Source organism: Eretmochelys imbricata, chromosome 6, assembly GCF_965152235.1.
Source record: "Eretmochelys imbricata isolate rEreImb1 chromosome 6, rEreImb1.hap1, whole genome shotgun sequence".
NCBI lineage: Eukaryota > Metazoa > Chordata > Testudines > Cheloniidae > Eretmochelys > Eretmochelys imbricata.
This window is the reverse complement of record NC_135577.1, coordinates 35,123,449-35,143,452: the sequence shown is the minus strand read 5'-3', so window position 1 is coordinate 35,143,452 and position 20,004 is coordinate 35,123,449. Positions and strand designations below refer to the sequence as shown.

Genomic DNA, 20,004 nt, shown 5'->3' with positions numbered 1-20,004 from the left:
GCGAGAGATTTCCAACTCAAAAAAAAAAATAATAATAATAAGGCCTCCCTTCCTGAAGAGACATCAACAAGTTTGTATTAAAGAATGCTTAGGAGAACTCATCAGGATTTTAGATGTGAAGTATTTAAAAAGGTAAAAATATCAAAAGTCCATAAAGCTAAAACAAAACAAAACTCTAATATAAGTTGAAAGTTGTTTCATTTTATTTCTTGGATTTCTTGGTTCAGAATACATTTGTTTTTAAAAACCAATCTTTCAGGAAGACAGAGAACTCTACACTGATAGATGCAAAGCAAACAAAGAATAGTGTCAAATAGGACACAGCACTTCTATTGGACTGGTTACTTGTGGTAAATTACATTACTTGCATTGACCCAAAGTGAAGAGTTAAAGAAAGAAAGAATACATGCATTGTGCATGATAAGAACAGAGTAGTTCAAATGACTTAATAAAGACAAGGTGGGTGAGGTAATGTCTTTTACTGGACCAACTTCTGTTGGTGAAAGGGAGACGCTTTCGAGCTTACATGGAGCTCTTACTGAAGTGAGCTGTAGCTCACGAAAGCTTATGCTCAAATAAATTGGTTAGTCTCTAAGGTGTCACAAGTACTCCTTTTCTTTTTGCGAATACAGACTAACACGGCTGTTACTCTGAAACCTAATCCAACTTGTCTCTCTAATATCCTGGGACCAATATAGCTGCAACAACATTGCAAATAACTTTACAAACTTTCTTTAAACCATATGAAACTTAAAACACTTTGCAATAACAAAGAAGATGCAGACGGTGTCCGCTGTAAAAGATGATAAATCAAATCAAGAGTGAAAATGAGAGATACTAACTGACATGCCGCACTTTTTCCTGAATGAAATGTATGACTGTGGGGAGAGGAAATGAACAAAGACTGTCTACGAAAAAGACCCAAAATCTGGAGTATGTCGTTTGCACATTAGCTTTGGAGCTGATGATGCAGCCTGCCTGGCAGTCTCAGGAATATTGTGGTTATGCACTCGGCAACAGACGTTTGTAGTAGCATGAGATTTCAGAGGAGAGAAAAGTATACACCTTAGCACTGGGGCTCTGACGCTTCTAATGATAGTATCAGATAGCAAGATGCCAAATGTTTACTCTCAGACCAGCCAGGCTGTCTAGCAGCCAGCACAATCAAGCACTAGATAAGGGATCTGATCTGTGTCCCAAGTTCTACAGTTCATTAGGGGTTCAGAGCACCTTCTGGGGAGGGAGAGAATCATGCGTTGCTCTTGAGTGACCCTTACCAATACTGACTCACTCCTTGGCTTACAAAACAGTCACTGCCAGGTATGACAAACTTTGAGAGAAAAATGGAGAAAGAACCCCATAAGTTCTGGCCCCGACACCACCAAGCCCCAGCAAAACATTGTCACAGGGTGAAAGTGTCCTGCAGCTAAATAAACTGCCCTGGCAAAACACAGAGGTTCATTTTATGTTGATGAGGCAATGTTTATCCAGGGAGAATAGACACAAAGACTCTCTCCCGTACTACACCAAGTGACATTGCTGTATTCAGAAAGAATGTGGTGTAAAGAAAAGGGGGCCTGCTTCTAATCTCACACCAGTGAGAATCAGGAATCACTGAAGTTTGCACCAGTGTAAAAAAAATTTTAAAAAACCCCACACTCCTCAGGATAAAACTGAGGAGAATCAATCAATATTTTTTATGAATAAAATGGTCTTTGATTGATACATGCGTGAAGTAAATGTGTCAGTAAATAAGGAGCATTCATCACACAGTTTGAACACGCAATCCACTTAGCATAATAAACAACTTACATTCATTTTCATTTGTGATGTTGTGGAATTTGAATCACCCTGTTTTGATCCTTGACTCTAAACATTTGTTGGCAAAGCCCCCAAAGTGCCGAAGAGAGTCATACTGACTGCAGTGCATTCAACTGGATTTTATATAGTGTCATACAGGAGCTGCCAGAGTATGCCTTTCCTCTTCTCCATGGAATAAGCGCCTACTTGTTACCTTTTAAAAATTCTGTTCTAGTTTAAGTGAGACACCTGGCTATAAGAAAAGGAGTACTTGTGGCACCTTAGAGACTAACCAATTTATTTGAGCATAAGCTTTCGTGAGCTACAGGTGCCACAAGTCCTCCTTTTCTTTTTGCGAATACAGACTAATACGGCTGTAACTCTGACACCTGGCCATAGTTATTCAAGTTCTTAAATTACAGGCAATTCATCTCCGGTGCTTCATTCACAGCACAACTCTGCTTCTACAGCAACCAGCCACTGTTTCAAGCAGATTTTTTTTTATTTTTTTTTTTAACTAAAACAAGGTGGTTTGCGAAAATCTTCAAACTTCTGCTCTCTGACATGGGGACAGAGGGAAAGAAAAAATCGGAGTCTTCTAAATCATTACAACACTGGGACAGAAATAAGAGAAGTTTTCTTCAGAGTGAGACTTTGTGGGTGGTTCTGAGAAATTCAACTTAACCCACATGTGAACAGGTGCAGTGGTTAAACACCACACACACAAAATAAACAAGGTCTGATTCTCAAGATTGAATTTTTTGAAGGTTAGAGTGTGTATTTGCAAGAAGAAAATAAAAGAGTTAACAGAAGCAGAAAAAATAAACTTCACATCTAGGGGCTCAGTCCAGTACCATGAGCCCTGGGTGTGGAGCCCTCCTTTCCAAAAGCAACCTTTCCTCTCTGTCCAGTCAGGGAGTCATTCTTATAGCCTGTCCCTCAGCACATGTGCAGCGAGAAGAGAGAGCTGAGCTGAAGTTAAGCCCTTGTTTACCGGGAACCATCCAGTACTCCTGCTATTTTAAAGACAGATGCTATTTTGAAGACAGACGCTACACTGATGACATCTTCATCATCTGGACCCATGGAAAAGAAGCCCTTGAGGAATTCCACCATGATTTCAACAATTTCCATCCCACCATCAACCTCAGCCTGGACCAGTCCACACAAGAGATCCACTTCCTGGACCCTATGGTGCTAATAAGCGATCGTCACATAAATATCACCCTATACCAGAAACCTACTGACCACTGTGCTTACCTACATGCCTCCAGCTTTCATCCAACCACACCACACGATCCATTGTCTACAGCCAAGCTCTACGATACAACCACATTTGCTCCAATCCCTCAGACAGAGACAAACACCTACAAGATCTCTATCAAACGTTCTTACAACTGCAATACCCAACTGCTGAAGTGAAGAAACAGATTGACAGAGCCAGAAGAGTACCCAGAAGTCACCTACTACAGGACAGGCCCAACAAAGAAAATAACAGAACGCTACTAGCCATCACCTTCAGCCCCCAAATAAAACCTCTTGAGCACATCATCAAGGATCTACAACCTATCCTGAAGGACGACCCATCACTCTCACAGATCTTGGGAGACAGGCCAGTCCTTGCTTACAGACAGCCCCCCAACCTGAAGCAAATACTCACTAGCAACCACACACCACACAACAGAACCACTAACCCAGGAACCTATCCTTGCAACAAAACCCGTTGCCAACTGTGTCCACATATCTATTCAGGGGACACCATCATCGGGCCTAATCACATCAGCCACACTATCAGAGGCTCGTTCACCTGCACATCTACCAATGTGATATATGCCATCAAGTGCCAGCAATGCCCCTCTGCCATGTACATTGGTCAAACCGGACAGTCTCTAATTAAAAGAATAGATGGACACAAATCAGATGTCAAGAATTATAACATTCATAAACCAGTCGGAGAACACTTCAGTCTCTCTGGTCACTTGAGCTGGGGCAGGGATTTGGGGAGGGATCCAATAGGGGCAGGGAGAGGCGGAGTTGGAGCGGGGTGGGGGCGGGGCACGAGCACCCACTGGCGCTGACAAAAGTTGGCGCCTGTGACTGGAAGTATGTAATCAGGCATCAGCAGAGACCAAAAAAAAAAAAAAAAAAAAGAGAGAGAATACAGTCCAGTCCTGTGTTAAACATAAATTAAAAATATATATATAAAAAGGGAAAGCAGCATTTTTCTTCTGCATAGTAAAGTTTCAAAGCTGTAGTAAGTCAATGTTCAGTGGTAAACTTCTGAATGAACAACCATAACGTTTTGTTCAGAGTCACGAACATTTCAGAGTTATGAACACCTCCGTTCCCGAGGTGTTTGCATCTCTGATGTTCTACGGTACCAGCAACAGAGGTCAATTTGATCACTGAAGGAACACGTGTTATTAAGCAGTTCAAATCACTGTTTCTTACCTCCTCAGGTACAATGACCAATGGGTATTTGTCCTCAGATAAAAAATTGAAAATAACCCAAACTTTAAAGGCATCTTCATCACTAATGAACAGAGGACTTTTAGTGAGGTTCTTTTTGAAGCAGAGAGTCCAGCACATCCTATTGAACTCAACTTTGTCAAAGTTCCCTTGAACCTAAAAAGAAAGAAATGAAAAAAAAATAATCTACATTAAACAGCACAGGACATTGTACAGATAAACATAAGTGAGAATGTATTGATCAAATGACACTAAAGGACCAAGAAAATTCTAACTAATAAATTCAGAAACTTTAAGGCCCAAAGGAACCAGTAAGATCATCTAGTCTGATCTCCTGCATGATACTGGTCTTGGAATCTTATCCAGTAAAACCAGCTTCAAGCCCACAGTTTCTGATTGAATTAAAGCATATTTAAAATTGTCAGTGAAGGAGAATTCACCATATTTCATATTTACTCTAGTGGCCTAGTTAAAACACACCGCTAAACCTGTATAACTATCACCTTCTTAACTGCAACTATCCTTATGTTATGCTGAGTTACTCGGATGGAGTGAATCCAGACATCATCATCATAAAAAATCTAAAAGCTATGTACAGAAGAGTAACTGTGAAAGGTTTGTTGTAATATATTTTACTATTTTATTATATAAAATGTGCTGCTATTGTAATAAAGTCATAATCACGATCATTCATAATCACATGCAATCACTTATTTTTGAACACACAACCCTTACATACCCCTGTAATTTTCTCCTAAACTCTCACATTTTTCATTATTTTGACATAACTTTGAAAATTTCCAGTTTCTTCATCGTCCTGTACGTGTATATAATTTGTGAATGATTTCCAGATGTTGAAGATTTTTCCCATACTATAATAATTTTATGCACTCACTCGTGTTAGATTTAAGACATACTCCATCACTCATAACTTTACAGCTTTGTAATGCTGTTTCTTGGTCTACACAGAAGTTAAAGACACATTTTGCATTGTAATGGGATTTCTCTTGCTTTTTTGTAACGTACAAAAAATGTGGGGAGCCCCACACATCCAGAGCCCCTCATTGAGCCCCATTCCCCCATAGCCAGATACACACACCCCACTGAGCCCCAACCACCTTCATCTGGATATGCCTGCATAGTCCCATTAATCCTGAATAGGAATAACTGCAGGCAAATGGACAGAAATCAGTAATAAACACACACAAGCTGCTTATTGTGACATAAACAAATATCCATTTATAAAATCAGACAGCAGCAGAGGCCATCCTGGATTTTTAATTTAAAAGAAGTTGCAAAATTAGCTTTAAAAATACTAATAGTGAAACTGACTTGACTGGACTCCAAAATATTGTAAAAATATTTAAACCCAGACGGAGTCTGATCTTGAATTTTATTCATACATTTTTATAGGAGTTTCATCCTGCTTGTGACCTATCTGAATAATGTAGAATCCTAACAAACATGTTCTTAAAGATTAACGTTAGTTTTAACAACAACATTTACACCATACACCAGTATATGCTTTTTACTCTACTCTCTATGGAGCATGTGCAATCTACTTCAAGTCACCATTTTGCTTGGAAACTTCTGTACTATTCTATGCTATTAACCATAAAGAAACTATCAGATTATTGATTTGTGCTTTTGTGCAAAGGAAGATACAAGATGAACTAAAAGAGAAGTTGAAAAAGCACTCTCTTACTTAAAACAATGAAGTATAATAATAATAATAAAAAAAAATACAGAACACCTCCATCTCCTCCCAAAGAAATTTTACACTGTAACTACAAAAGATTTAAGTCTCTGAATCCTGTAGGATTGTTGTTTGTTTTCTTGGTATATAAAACAAAACCACCACCACCACTATATCCCACTAACAGCATTTGACCAAACAAAACAGCCTTAAGTGCAACTAAGTACAGAAATTCAGCAGCCTGCCTGGAGCTTTACAAGACACAAAGACAGTCCCCAAGGAGCTGAAAGAACTTGGAATTTATGGGTCTGATTCTTCACTAGCTTGCAAATTGACATATGAAAAGCGGGGTGTAAAATGCTACCACCAGCATAAGTGAAAGGAAGTGTGATTTTATGTAACAATTTTATGTAACTCTTCTATTATAATTTTGGCTGATATCCATGTGACATATTACTGACAACTCAATAATAAGTGCATAAAAAGCAGAGAAATAAAAAACAGAGTATGAAAAAATCAGACTGGCAAGATTCATATTTCTCTCTCTCTTTATTTTTAGGGCAACAGAAATAAATATAAATAAAGAGGAAGCATGTTGAACTGAAGACATCTGAAATGCAAAAGCATCAAGACATCTGCCAGGGAACTATAAGGGTGGTATAATGAAAATATTATAAGTGGAGGTATTAGTAATACTAATTCCATATACCAATAAAGAAAGTTTGTTGCTACTTGCTTCCTTCATCAAATTGCCAACCTGGGCATTTCTCCATGCTTCTCTGGTTCAACAATGGAGACTTTGTTGCAGGGCAACTCATTCCCTAGTACTCTAGATAAATAATTCATTTACACTGAGGAACAGAAGAAGAAAGATTTTAAAAGCTTGAACAGTTTTCTCAATAAGATTTACTCTAGAAGTGAGGCAGGATAATATGAGTTGTTGCTTTGGCACCTCAAAGTGATTTTTCTATACAGATTGGCATGTTTGCTGAAAATAAAAATGATTTGGATAGTTTGTGAACACTGAGAAACAATACACTATGCTACAAAACTAATGCAAAAGCTTCTTTCTAATTTCCAGTAAAAGCAAGCTGATAATTAATTTTAGTCTAAGGCCTTCTAAAACACAAGAGCGTCTTTGCCATATACTAATACCAATGTTTACTTTCTAAGAAATGCTCAATCTTATTAAAATCCAAATGCAAGGATTTATTATTTTAAATAAAAGGAGAGAGTTTGGGTAATTTTCAAAAAGCAAAATACCCTGTGAGTTTAAGAACTCCCTCAAAATAGGCTGCTTCTGTTCTCATTGAAGACAACAGGAAGACAGTTATACCATCACCCCACGGAAAGAATTCATAGGAAACTGCATGTCTGGAAATCAACAGAGTGTCCTTTGGAATAAGTGGGAGTACCATAAGGAATAATGCGCTAAGGACTTGATCATGCAGTGTTTAATATGTGAATATTTTTTTAGGAATACAGATTTGGGGGGAAATCCTGGATAGGTATTTGTTCACTTGTTCTAAGATCATCCAAACTAAGGCACAAATTACTGAAATGGGGAAAAGCAAAAATTCATTTTTCCAAGGGAAAAATGGCACGCATCCGTGCCTTCACCCAGTGCATCTCTCTTCTCTTCTGACACTTGTTCATAAATACCTCCTAAACTGCCAAAGAAAACAGGGTACAATGAAGATTTTTACTGTCCACAAAGACAGCTTTGTATATGCAGCAATGCGTAATTCAGATCTTAAAAAAGGAACAACAGAAGTTTCTCAAGCAGCATAAAAAAACCCTTTTAATTTGTATCTAAGATACAAGCATTTTCAAATATCTGACATTTAATTAGCATTACAAAGCAAGAGATTCTGGGCAATTTAACCCGGGTTTCTCAACTTTTTCCTTTTAAGATGAAAAAGTTTTGCAAATTAAAGTTCTATTAAATGGTAATAGCGCAGGTACTCCTTCCCTCCTCCCCCAAAGTGCCAACTCCTCTTATGCACACTTTTTTAAATGAAAGCATATTTCATGTAAGCACTTAGGTGGCTTTTCATTTCCCTTTTTTCTATTCTCTCTATGACAGTGCATTGAAGATGACAACTGGCTTAATGACTTGATACTGCCTGTGAAAGGCATTTGTAAAAAGTTGGGACTACAGTTCAGGCTCTCCACCCAGTTGAGGCTCTTTCTTTTTTGGGAAAAATAAGGCCCTTTCTTTCTTTGGAAGATTTGGTAGGAAAATTTGATGGATTTTTTGTATTTCAGAATAAACAAACAGTCTCTTTAAACTAAAATGCTTCCACGTTTACAAGTTAACACTGCAGAATGCTTCACCACAGAATGGCCAAGAAAGTAACAGATACATCAGCATCATGATGTACCCTGATGTGCTTCAGTGGCTAACACACCAAAAACCCACCACCATCACCCCCCGCACACACACACACACACAAAAGGAGGGAAGAGTGTGGAATCTGTGGGAGAACTAAAGTCCAGAGAGATAGCGGGGGCTGACTGGTTAAAACTAAAGAAAGGGATGAGGCTCAGTGGTGCCAGAAAGGGGGGCCTAGAGGGCCTGGGCCCCATCATTTTTAAATTTTTTACCTGCCTTAAGGGGGAGCAGGCAATGAGGAGTGAGTGGCCTTGGGGGGAAAGAAGTGGAGTGGGCACGGGGCCAGCGGAGGGAGGGAGGCCACAGTTTGGGCACCGGTGGTCCCCCTCCTTCTAGGGAGTTTCCAGCATTCCTGATGAGGCTTAACTTCACTGCTGGTGATACCTCAACCAGACCTGCCAGGAGTTATGCGCCTCAAAGCTCTGTAATGCTCACCAGTATTAAATGCATATGCTATTTTTAAGTTTATCATTAAAGACAAATTGGTTCCTTAAATAATTTGCACAAAGTGTGACACATGATGCTGCACAAAACTTTCCAGCTATTCCTTGGTACAGGACTCCATTAGGCGGAACTCATTAATGCTATAAAAAGGGGGCCACTATCTGCATAGCTATTGTCACCCCTCTGCAAAGGGGTAGCAAATTTTGGGGCCTTGCAGGTCAGCTTCTCACTGGAGGAGAAATCAGTGATGGGGAAACTGGGAATAGTCTTATTGCTGTTTATTTTACACTTTCATACACCATGCCTTGAACAGAGGTGGTCACAAACGGCACACAGACAACTCCCTCTTTTGGAATTTCTGACAAAACACTAATGCCCAGTTCCCAGAGGGCAACTCTGCCTCAAGAATTGCCTCTAGTTAGATAGATTAAGGTAGAGAGCAAACCTTGTTGCTCGCCAGAGTTCCCCCAAAAAAGAAAATACATCACAGAACTAACAGTGCATTTCTTCAAAGAACGAACAACACTTGTGCACTACGAGAAAGAACTTTTAAAACTAATAGTACCACCTATTGACTCCCACTATACTAGTATTTTTGTGGGTTTTCAAATTAAAATACCCTCTTTCGATATAAGGAATTTCTGCCCTTCCTGTTTGTAAATGAGTCTACATATCACTATAGTATAATATAGGTCAACATACAGTTCTACAAGTTTTAAAATAATTTTAACCATGATCGACTATGTACATGAACACGTCTTTGCACAAGTGTGGCCCAGGCAGTGGGGTTAAAAAAATCAAAACAAAAACCAAACCATAATACTGCATCTTGCAATTTTAAGGCATACAACTCTGCACAGAGCATTTCTCCATTATGTCCCAATGTACAGAATCAGGATCAGCATTTCTTCATTTCCCTTCCTCCCTGTCCATTTCTAAGTTTATTATCTAATCCTAAAACTGCTTACTTGAAGAGAGAACACAAGAAGAACTAAAAACTTACCTTTTCCAAGATGAATTTGTTTAAATATGGCATGTAACCCTGATTGGAAACTGGTCCTTCATCATCGTCCCGAAAATGCTCTTCCAAGGCCACTGGGTCATGTGGAACATTTAGCACTGTGCACAAATTGTGAGAAAGGACCTAAAAACGGAAAACAAATCAGTGAGATCAGAGGTCAGTTTCCTTAGTGGCAGCGCTGTGATTCACTAAAGTCTGTTCAGAATGAGACACATTCATGTCAGGGTGAGTTGTAAACTGGGGATTTTTGTTGAAGGAAAATACAGTTCTAGTAGCTGAGTTGCAGGAATTCAAACACTTCAAATGGTAACACTATTAAGGAGACAAAATGGTTACAATCCAGTGGTTAACAAACAAATACAAAAACAGCTTCACAGAGAATTCAAATCATGTATTTGAAAGTAAGGGAAGATCTGTGGAAATACAGAGTTCATGTTTCTATGAGGAAATTAGTTAATAAGGGGAAATGATAAGCATAACCAGCTCCTGTTGTTATAAAAATTCAGCAATGTGACTAAACTGACTCATGAAAAGTATTTCAACAGACATCCTGAGTTTATAGGAAATGCTAACTTGTCAAATAAAGGTATAGATTTCGAATTTCTCTCATCTGCTTGTTTTTCAGTTACTTTTCTATATCTACCATAGGTTTCAACTGGTAAGAGGCAAATAATGTTACAGGAGGGCCCTGCGGGAAGGGGTGGAGGGAAGGGAAGAGTTCAGAAGCAATTATTAACATTTTATTTTAAAACAACATATTTGCATGTGTTACTTCATCCGTTTCATCCCCCGCATAACCTATCTAGAGAAATGACCTTCAATGAGAGGCTACAGGCTTCATTAGTTTTAAGGAAGTACAGAGTTCATGAAAACTAAGTGGCAATAAATACATCTAAAACTCCACTGTATGCAGCATTTTACAAGCAAAATATATGCCTGGTTACCAACTATGGAGCAAAGAACCTAGATCATTTTTACTTTTATGCCATGAAACTAGTAGCAGTAAGGCTACATTCTACACAACAAATTAGGGGTGTGATTCTCAGCTTGTGTACACCTGCTAGCATGAGCATAAATAGTAGTGTAGCCATGGTAGCACGGGCAATGGCAACCGACTTAGCCATGCCAAGTACACATGGGGGTCCAGGGGGTTGTACTCAGCATAGCTCAGCCATGCCACTGCTACCACGGCTATGATGCTATTTATACTCACACGAGCATATGCAGGCTCTGGGAATCACCTCTCTAGCTCATATTGCAGATTCATCCTAAGAGTCCTGGTGAAAGGTGCCGCATCACCCAGCCACAGAGAGCGTGGTTCCTTCCTTCTCTTCTCTCTCACATACCTTCCCAAGGATCAGACAGCCTGCTGCTCAGCCAGTCCAAGGGTTTGTCTACACTGCCACTTTACAGCACTGCAACTTTCTCACTCATGAGTGTGCTGCGGGGGGGGAAAACACCCTCCGGAGCGCTGCAAGTTGCAGCGCTGTAAAGTACCAGTGTAGACAGGGCACCTGCGCTGGGAGCCACGCTGTGATTTGCACCATTTTTCAGCTATTCATGCAAAAGTTGCAAATACACATGCAAAGCCGGGTCTCAGACCATGAAAACAAAATCGCTCCCGGCACTGGTAGCTATTCCCCTCGTGGAGGTGTTTTTTTTCCATAGCACTAGGAGAGCTCTCTCCCACCGCTGGTGCCGCGACTACACAGCCACGTTAAAACGCTGCCGCGTCAGCACTTTAAAGTTGCTAGTGAAGACAGGCCCTAACATGGCTTACTAGGGCTTGATCCTGCATCCATTAAAGTCAAAGAGGAAAACTCCCATTGATTTATATAGTACAGTGTCCAGCCCTGAAGGATTATGTACCCCATAAAGCTACAGAAACTGGGTTAAGCATTTAACCTTACTTATCTATGAAGGGATTGAAACTGTAAATTTCTTTTCCCAGTGTGCTGTACGAGAAACAATATAATAAAGACAACATGCAGAAAGAAGAGGCATTAGACAGAAAAAAAAATAGCTTGCATTTTAAAAAAAAAATGCATCCTGCCTACATAAAAGAAAGCTAACTACCCAGCTGTGAGAAAAGATAGCAACTGACATCATTTGGTCTCTCTCTCTCTCTGAGAGATGTACGTAATGGTCCTCTTTGTTCATTGAGCAAGTACTACATCTAAAAAACAGAACAAAGGGAGACAGGGAGAAAGTCTGCAAATTTGTTTAGGGCTATTTATAGACAGCTAAATATATCTGTGTTAGTGACAGAGCAGTTGAAAATGGGGTAGCTGCAAAACCAGAATAAATGGAAATGGGTTTGAAATCTTCAGAGTTGTCAGCTAAGAAGAATGTATCTAGGTTGCAGATTCAATGGAGAGTCATTCTGTTTTCTTTCCTATCCAATTACATTAAAATTTGCTCCATTGCTCTTACGATAAAAAAAACCTAGCAAAGTATCAGCATTATCATGAAATCCTATCAAGACCACATTTTAATTTATTAAAGCACACACACACACGTCCATGAAAACAAAATCTTCACACATGTACATTAAAATAAAACAAAATAATTTAATCTGACCTAGCCAGGTAACAAAGAAGTCTAAAGAGAACAGAAATAGGTACTGCTCTCTATTGCCTGCCATTTTATATTAACTGCTAAGTTTTCCAAAGCAGATAATAAAATTGTATCTACGTTTTGTGTTCACACTGTGATTTGCACCATTTTTCAGCTTTTCATGCAAAAGTTGCAAATACACCTGCAAAGCCGGGTCTCAGACTATGTACAAGAACTCAGGTGAACAAATATTGGGGATATAATTTTAGATGCCAGGTTGAGATCCTATTGAAAATTTGATCCTAAGCAAAATGCCTCACACTGGCTACACTGTACTGAAGTATGGTGGAGGAAGATGCAATGGCCCTCTGGAGCCTCTTAAAATACCCACCCATTCCAGTGATGAGAAGTTTAAAAACAAACATTCCCCCCTTCACTCTACCCTTTTCACCACACCCTATGAATTGGGGCGATGATGTTAAAAAAATAAATAAAAAACAACAACCTAGAGACACACACACAAATACACTGCCCTCCTCAACAAGATGTTCCCCTCCAATTTAAAATTACCTTCACCAAACAAATTATTCCAAACACTAAAGCCCCCCTGTCTCCTGCTAATGCAGTGAAAGAGACCAGTGCTCCTTCCTCCCCTGATTAAGCTTCCCTCCTGTTATCTATGTATTTAGGAGAGATTAGGAATAAATAAATTGATCTGAATGTTTCAGCTAGAAGGCACTTAACCAGAACATTCCAAAAAAATTTGCTCATTTACAAGGTTACCATTAACAACAACTAAGGAATATTGAATAAAAGCAGAACTTTGTTCTCATCTGCCTAGCTCTTACCCCTCTTCCTGCTCTCCCCCTTGAGGGCTTACTGCTGCCCAAAGGCTGAAGGAAACCCTGGATGGTTTCAACAACTAGGAACCAGATCCCAGGAAAGAATTCTACTTTCAATCATTTTTGAAAATCTGCCTTATTTGAGACTCTATTATGCTCAGTTCCTTCTTTTCATAGTTCAAGAAATTCCCTGCTGCCTTCCAAAATCTTCCATTCTTTGAAGTGGCAGAGAGCCAACTGCCTTTCTTGGTATCTAGAGTACATTGAGAAAACTCAGCAATGAGTTCTTACTTTTTTTTTAAATGCCTATCATCTAAAGCATCACTTTGACGATCAATAGAAAAAAAAAATAGCTTAGCGCAAGCTTAAGAGACTAAAAAGCCCCTTGTACTGCAGAATCTCAGTTAAACTGTGAAGAAAATTTCCACCAGTAAGGATAATTCTTCTAGTGCCCTTATGGTTGCTAGGCAACTTTTTCTTTCCGCATTTATTATGCTCTTGTTGCCACAATTAACAATCCACCTCCATGCCAGAACCAGTCTCTTGCTCCATGCCAAAAAGTCATCTTTCTGCTATGCTGTGGATCAAGCTGCAAACCCCTGCAGTAACTGACACCAGCCAAAGGCTGGATCCCTAAGGTCCTGAAAGCTTTATGAGACTTTGCTAGACACTTCTGAATCATGTTTTTATTTTTAAAGTTGCTTTACTTGGCATTTATGTCTCTAACACAGCTCTATCTGTGCTACTGCTGCAACTCCTAGAATTACTTAGGCCCTGATCCTGCAAACCCTTACACGTGTGCTGAACAGCAAGCATAAGAGTGCCCCCATAGGTGATCTGTCCCCCAGAAAGAGAAGGAACACTCCAACAACTTATTCAACAGATAGTAACTGCCCCATATAAAAGAGTATTACAGCCAAAATAATAATGGGAATGTTAAGAGTAACAGCCTTGCACTGCACAGGATATTGATATTTTCTTCAGTACTAGTTTCATCTTTTAGGAGAGGGTGGGATTGGGTTTTTTCTTTAAGAGTTTAAAAGAGTTATGGAACTGTACAATTCCATTTACTAGCCTTCTACAAAGTCACTTGGAGATATTCTTGGACTGTCTCTCTGACATCTCCTAAAGGACATCTTGCCATCCGTTCCAGCTCAACATGCTCCCATCCTCAGTCTCCTTTCTCAATCACTGACAATACCAGCATCCTGGACATCACTCAGGCCCATAACCTGGGCATCATCTTCAATTCAGATCTCTCTCTAGGTCCTCCCTTAAGATTCTTTTTGCATAATATCTCTAAGATACGGCCTTTCCTATCCACACAGCTAAAACTGTTGAGAGTTTGGACATGATCTTGCATCTCAGTTACTGCAACATACTTTTCTTTGGCCTTGACAAATGCAATCTTGCCCCACTCATATCCATTCAGAACACTGCTGCAAACATCACTTTCCTTACCCCCACTTTGACCATGTCACCCCTCCCTTTTAACCCCTGCGCTGGCTCCCCCTTCTCTATCGCATCAAACATAAGCTATTTGTCTTTACTTTCAAAGCTTTTCACAGCCTGTGCCCACCTTACCTGTCATCTATCAGAAAGTCAACTCTCACCTCCCATCGGCCCATGACGAGACAGCCTGCACTGGCCACTTGTTACATTTTCAAACAAGCACCTTTGTGCTTTCTCCCAGGCTGCATCTCACCCTTGGGAGGAGCACTCCATAAACACTGACAAAACTAACTCATTATCTTCCTTCAAAGCCCTCTGTGATGCCTACAAAACAACTGACAACAGTTAGATCACTGCTGTGTCAAAACACTGCCTATCATGCTGACCAATAGTGTCTCCTGGTTTTCTTGTATTTTGCCATCAGTCTGTGTCTCCATCTGTTGTCTCTTAGCTTACAATCTAACATAAGCTCTTTGAGGCAGGTTCTGTTTTCCTTGTTCTGGTTTGTACAGCACACAATTTTGTCTCGGGCCAGGTCTCATAGGCACGATGCTAATACGAACAATATAACAAAAATGTTTCAGTATAGGGTATAATGCTGACAGTTGGGAGACTTGAGTTTAGAACAGAGGTGGGCAAACTACAGGCAGCAGGCCACATGAGGCCTGCAGGACCATCCTGCACAGCCCCGGAGCTCCTGCCCGGGAGGCTAGCCCCCGGCCCCTCCCCTGCTGCCTCAGCTCTCTGCGCCTCTGACGCAATGCTCTGGGCGGTGGGGCTGCGAGCTCTTGCCAGGCAGCGCAGCTACAGAGCCGCGGCCTGACCCGTTGCTCTGTGCTGCGCAGTGGCGTGGCTGGCTCCAGCCGGGCGGCATGGCTGCCTGTCCCGGTGCTCTGGGCGGCGCGGTAAGGGGGCAGAGAGTTTGGATAGAGGGCAGGGGAGTTTGGGGTGGTGGGCAGGGGGCGGGGCTGTGGATAGGGATTGGGGTGGTCAGAGGGCAGAGAACAGGGGGGGTTGAATGGGGGCAGGGGTCCCGGGGAGGCAGTCAGGTATGAGAGGGGGGTTGGATGGAGCGGCGGGGGGGCAGTCAGGGGCGGGGGATCTGGGGGCAGTCAGGGGACAGCGAGGGGTGGATGGTGCAGGGGTTCTGGGTGGGCCATCAGGGGACAGGGAGGGTTGGATGGGGCAGGAGTCCTGGGGGAGCGGTCAGGGGGTGAGAAGCAGGGTGGGCCGGATAGCGAGCGGGGGCCGGGCCATCCTGCCTCCCCTCATCGGCTCTCCATACAATTTCAGAAACCCGATGTGGCCCTCGGGCCAAAAAGTTTGCCCGCCCCCAGTTTAGAAGGGTATTCTGTACTGGTAGAGGTATGGCTGCAGTGATGTTTTCAGTCTGAAGGGAGAACAAGATAAATAATTTCATTCATTCCAGCTAATATAATAAAGTAACAATTTCTCATAATAAGGACCAACTACATACTGCTCACTTTTGCTAGATGACCCACCTTTATCTTCTCCACTTGGATATTAAACTAATGTTCTGTAACATACATCTCCCTCTCTTGTTTCTGCCCTGTTATCCTAACCCTGTATCACCCTGCCGATCAGCACGCTGGCCAAAATTTTCAAAAGTGACTAGAGACTTTGGTGGCCTCACTTTTTGGTCACACACCTTGACACACCTGAAAAAGGCAAAATTTTCCAAGAGCGTTGGTCACCCCACCTTCTGGAAATCAGGCCCTATTAAGGAGTGAAGTCAAGGACCCAAAAATTGAGATGCCCAAACCACTTTTGAAAATGTAGGCTACAAGGAGCAAACAAGGAAGAACAGCAAAGCTGTGACTAGTCAACAGTTAAGTGAGTCCACCATCAAACAGAAAATTAGGAAGAAATACAACAAAGTTTTCATATATTGTGTAAAAATGGGTTTGGCTTGCATCATCTCTAAGGTTTCAATTTCTCAAACATACTACCACATGTAATGCTTACAGCAGTAAGCATTCTCATGGAAATCCAGTAGTAAGCATTTGCAAGATTTGTCCAAAAACTACATTAAACTTCTGGAAACTCTCTTTACTATTCAAACCACCAAGACACAACACTTTAATAAACCATTTAGAAACTGAGGAGTGCAAAAAAAGGTGAAACCAAAAGGAAGATTTAAAAATAGTACAACATATGCCTGCACGTAGCTCATACTAGAACCACAATAGTAAACTAAAGCTGTAATTGCTTCCACAAAAATTATACTGAAATTTTGCTACAGTGGCATTTGAAAGGGCGTGGTGCAATATATAAACAAAACAAGAGCAATGTTTATAATTAACGTGTAATTTATGAACAGACAAGCATCATAAATGTTTACAATTTTTGCCGATGCGTAAAAGAATGGGGTAATCAATATAACTGCAGAACTACTAGAAAATACTGGTCAAATGAATCAATGCACAATACTTTAAAATACAAAAGAGGACTAATGTTGCCTAAATTAGACAGTAGCACCCATATTTGCATTTTTAAAAAAGACTGACAGAGGAACAAGTTAACTCAAGAACTATGCCATATACTGTGGCTGTTCTCATATTGTCCCCTCTCACTCCTAGGGTCTTTACCTGTTGGCTGTACAGATATCACGTACAAAGGAATTAAGTAATTAAGAGAAAAGAGAAAAGGGATAAGGGACATCTCACACAACTGCCTCTGTCCTGATGGGTCCTAGTTTTTTTCCCAGGGGCTTGACTCCTCTCCAAATAATGCAGAGGGGGTAGAAAGGACCCACATACCTGTCTCCATCACTTTCTATTTCCATTAAATTAAGACTAGTACAGAAAGTAAACCCCTTTGGAATTGGACATCTGCTGCATAAAACACATTCATTCTTATGCTGGATTATTTTTATGTTTGTACTGCCTTGAAAAAATAATAAAATGTCACTTTTGTGGAACAAACAGACCAGCTGGGAAGAGAAATTAGAATGTGAGTTCTTCAGAAATGGTGGTATAATCCACTTCCAGAAGTAGTACAAATACCAAAAATCTTTGGTGTGGTTGAGGGGTAACACAGCAGATAATTAAAGTTAACTTAATGCACAGCAAACATGCTGACACTAAGGGGAACTGTCAAAGATGACCACCCACCATTTATTTTATAAACGTCTCAAGTGTCAACCTTTCCTCATACCCTCAAGGCAGGGCAATTACAGTAATGGGGAACAATTACTGCAAAACGTAACTAGACAGAGACTGCACAGGACCTACAAATCAAGAGAGAATATAGCAGGGAGCGGCAGGAAAACAAGATTAAAAAAATCGAAAGCCTTGATAAATTAGAACGTTTGTATACCCAACCTACTCAAGCTGACTGTGGGTTTCCCACTGTAATAAGGACAGACACACTGTCCTTCAGAAGAGAGACAGTCCTCAAGTTTTCTCCAGTGATTACAGAGGTTACAGTTGACCTGGTGATCAATACAATGATCTATGAAACACGGCCAGAATGGAATCAGATTCCACAAGCTGTGTGAGTTCTATTAAGAACACACATCACTTTAGAGCATAAGCTGGAAAAGAATCACACAGTTGGAGCCTCTTGACTACTTCTCCTGTTTACGCTCAGAGTGCTGTAAAACCTCAGTCTCCCTTTGGCAGACTCTAAATTCTACTTGAATGGCGTCAAGTCCTTTGTTTGGGACCTTGCATCTAGTCTACAAGAGAGCGATGCAGAAAAGGGTACTCAAGGCAAATGACTGAAGGGATGGGTTTGTATAAGTGCACCTACAGGCCAGAAATCAAATAAGCTGCATCACCCTCCATGACAAGAGAACTGCTTTAACTTCAGGACCCACACGCATACATATGTAACAGCTCAAGACCCAGGGCGCTGCACATCAGACTAGGGAACAGTACTGGAGAAAAATGAATCTGTAGCCTACATAGCACTTCAAACAATCTGGAAAGGGCACTACTTTACCCTGGTTTTGCCCATTGAACATGATGGGAACTGGATGGCTCACAGAGAAGATGGTCACACAGGGTGTGCATATTCTGCACCAATAGCTTTATTCCCATGGGTCCTCAGTGACTTTACAGAGTTATATGGTGGCAAAGATGGACACCAGGGTACTATCTCCAGGACAGTCCAAGTGAGTGTCCAGATAGAACGTTTCCAGACCCACCCCCCCTTCCATGTTCAAAGTGAGCCCCACCATTTTGGGGCCATCCCAAGAGAGTGTCAATGTGACTGACGCTGTCCTGACTGGAGTATCCAGCAGCGCCACAATGGAGCCAAAGCACCAAGCCTCTCTGAGGCAACTGTCCCAGGGCTTTGCAGGAGGCTCCCAGGCTCCTGCTCTCCATCCCCACCCCTGTGAAGAGCAGGAATAAAAGACTGAGGCTGCTGATTTTGCTTCCCCAGCAGCAGCAACCCAGGGATGGTCACAAGCTGCTTCCTTCCTCTCGCTCTCTCTCGGCGGGGGGAGAGAGAAGGAAGGAATCACAGCCTGGAAGCCCTGGGGCGGGAGCCTGCAAAGCCCCTGCTATTGCCCCGTCCCCGGGGCCCCTAGCCAGCAGCAGCCCCGCACGCCGGGGTGGGGCGGAGGACACTTGCCCCCCAGCGCAGCTGACGCCCCCAGGCTCCCTCCCGCACTTGCCTTGAGCTGGGACTTGGAGACCTTGCCGCTCCGGTCCAGGTCCAGGGCGGTGAAGGCGTGCCAGATGGCCTTGAGCAGCTCCTCTTTCAGCCCCCCCATGGCCAGCCTGCCCCCAGGCCGCTGCGCCCCAGCCGCACGCTCCGCCAGCTCCAGCGCCGCTGCGCCCCAGCCGCCCCGTCCCCTGCTGCAGCTCGCATCACTCCACCCCTCTCCGCCGCCGGCAGCCAACCAGGCCCAGCGGCGCGGGGCAGGGCTGCGCCCTCCGGGGCAATAGGAAGTGATTGAGCCCTGGGCAGCTGCAGGCTGAGGATCGTGCGCGCCCCGCTCCACCTCTCCCTAACCTCTCGCATAAAGCAGCCCCAAGTTGGGCCGGCCCCTGCTCCCGGCACCCCTCCCCCCCGCAGCGGGCTGGAACCGGCCCCTGGCAGGCGAAGTCCCCCCGGCCCTGAGCTGCCCGCGGGGCCGCACGGCAGGCGAGGGCCCGTCGGTAATTATCACAGTGAAAGGGGAGGCCCCGATCCTGGCAACGCTCCCAGCCGGGGCTGCGCGCAGGGGCGCGGTGCGGGGAGTGACGCTGTCCCGGGGCAGAAGTGGTTGCAGGCTCAGGGCCTTGTTTTCTGTAATGTCTCTAAAACGAAACCTGTAGCCCCCAAATGCTTTACAGCAGGGGTGGCCAACCTGTGG

At 42.4% G+C, this 20,004-nt stretch overlaps 1 protein-coding gene across 1 annotated transcript in view; it reads right to left on the bottom strand.

The window, feature by feature from the left end:
• The window catches only part of SWAP70 (switching B cell complex subunit SWAP70), a 55,962-nt gene extending 36,526 nt beyond the window's left edge, over positions 1–19,436 (bottom strand). Inside the window, exons 1-3 of the mRNA XM_077818400.1 lie at positions 19,321–19,436; positions 9,808–9,948; positions 4,252–4,425 (exon numbers count right to left, since the gene is read on the bottom strand). Coding sequence (XP_077674526.1) covers positions 4,252–4,425; positions 9,808–9,948; positions 19,321–19,419 — 414 coding nt within the window. The 5' untranslated portion in view covers positions 19,420–19,436. The remainder of the gene's footprint in view (positions 1–4,251; positions 4,426–9,807; positions 9,949–19,320) is intronic.
• Between the last annotated feature and the right edge of the window lie 568 nt (positions 19,437–20,004).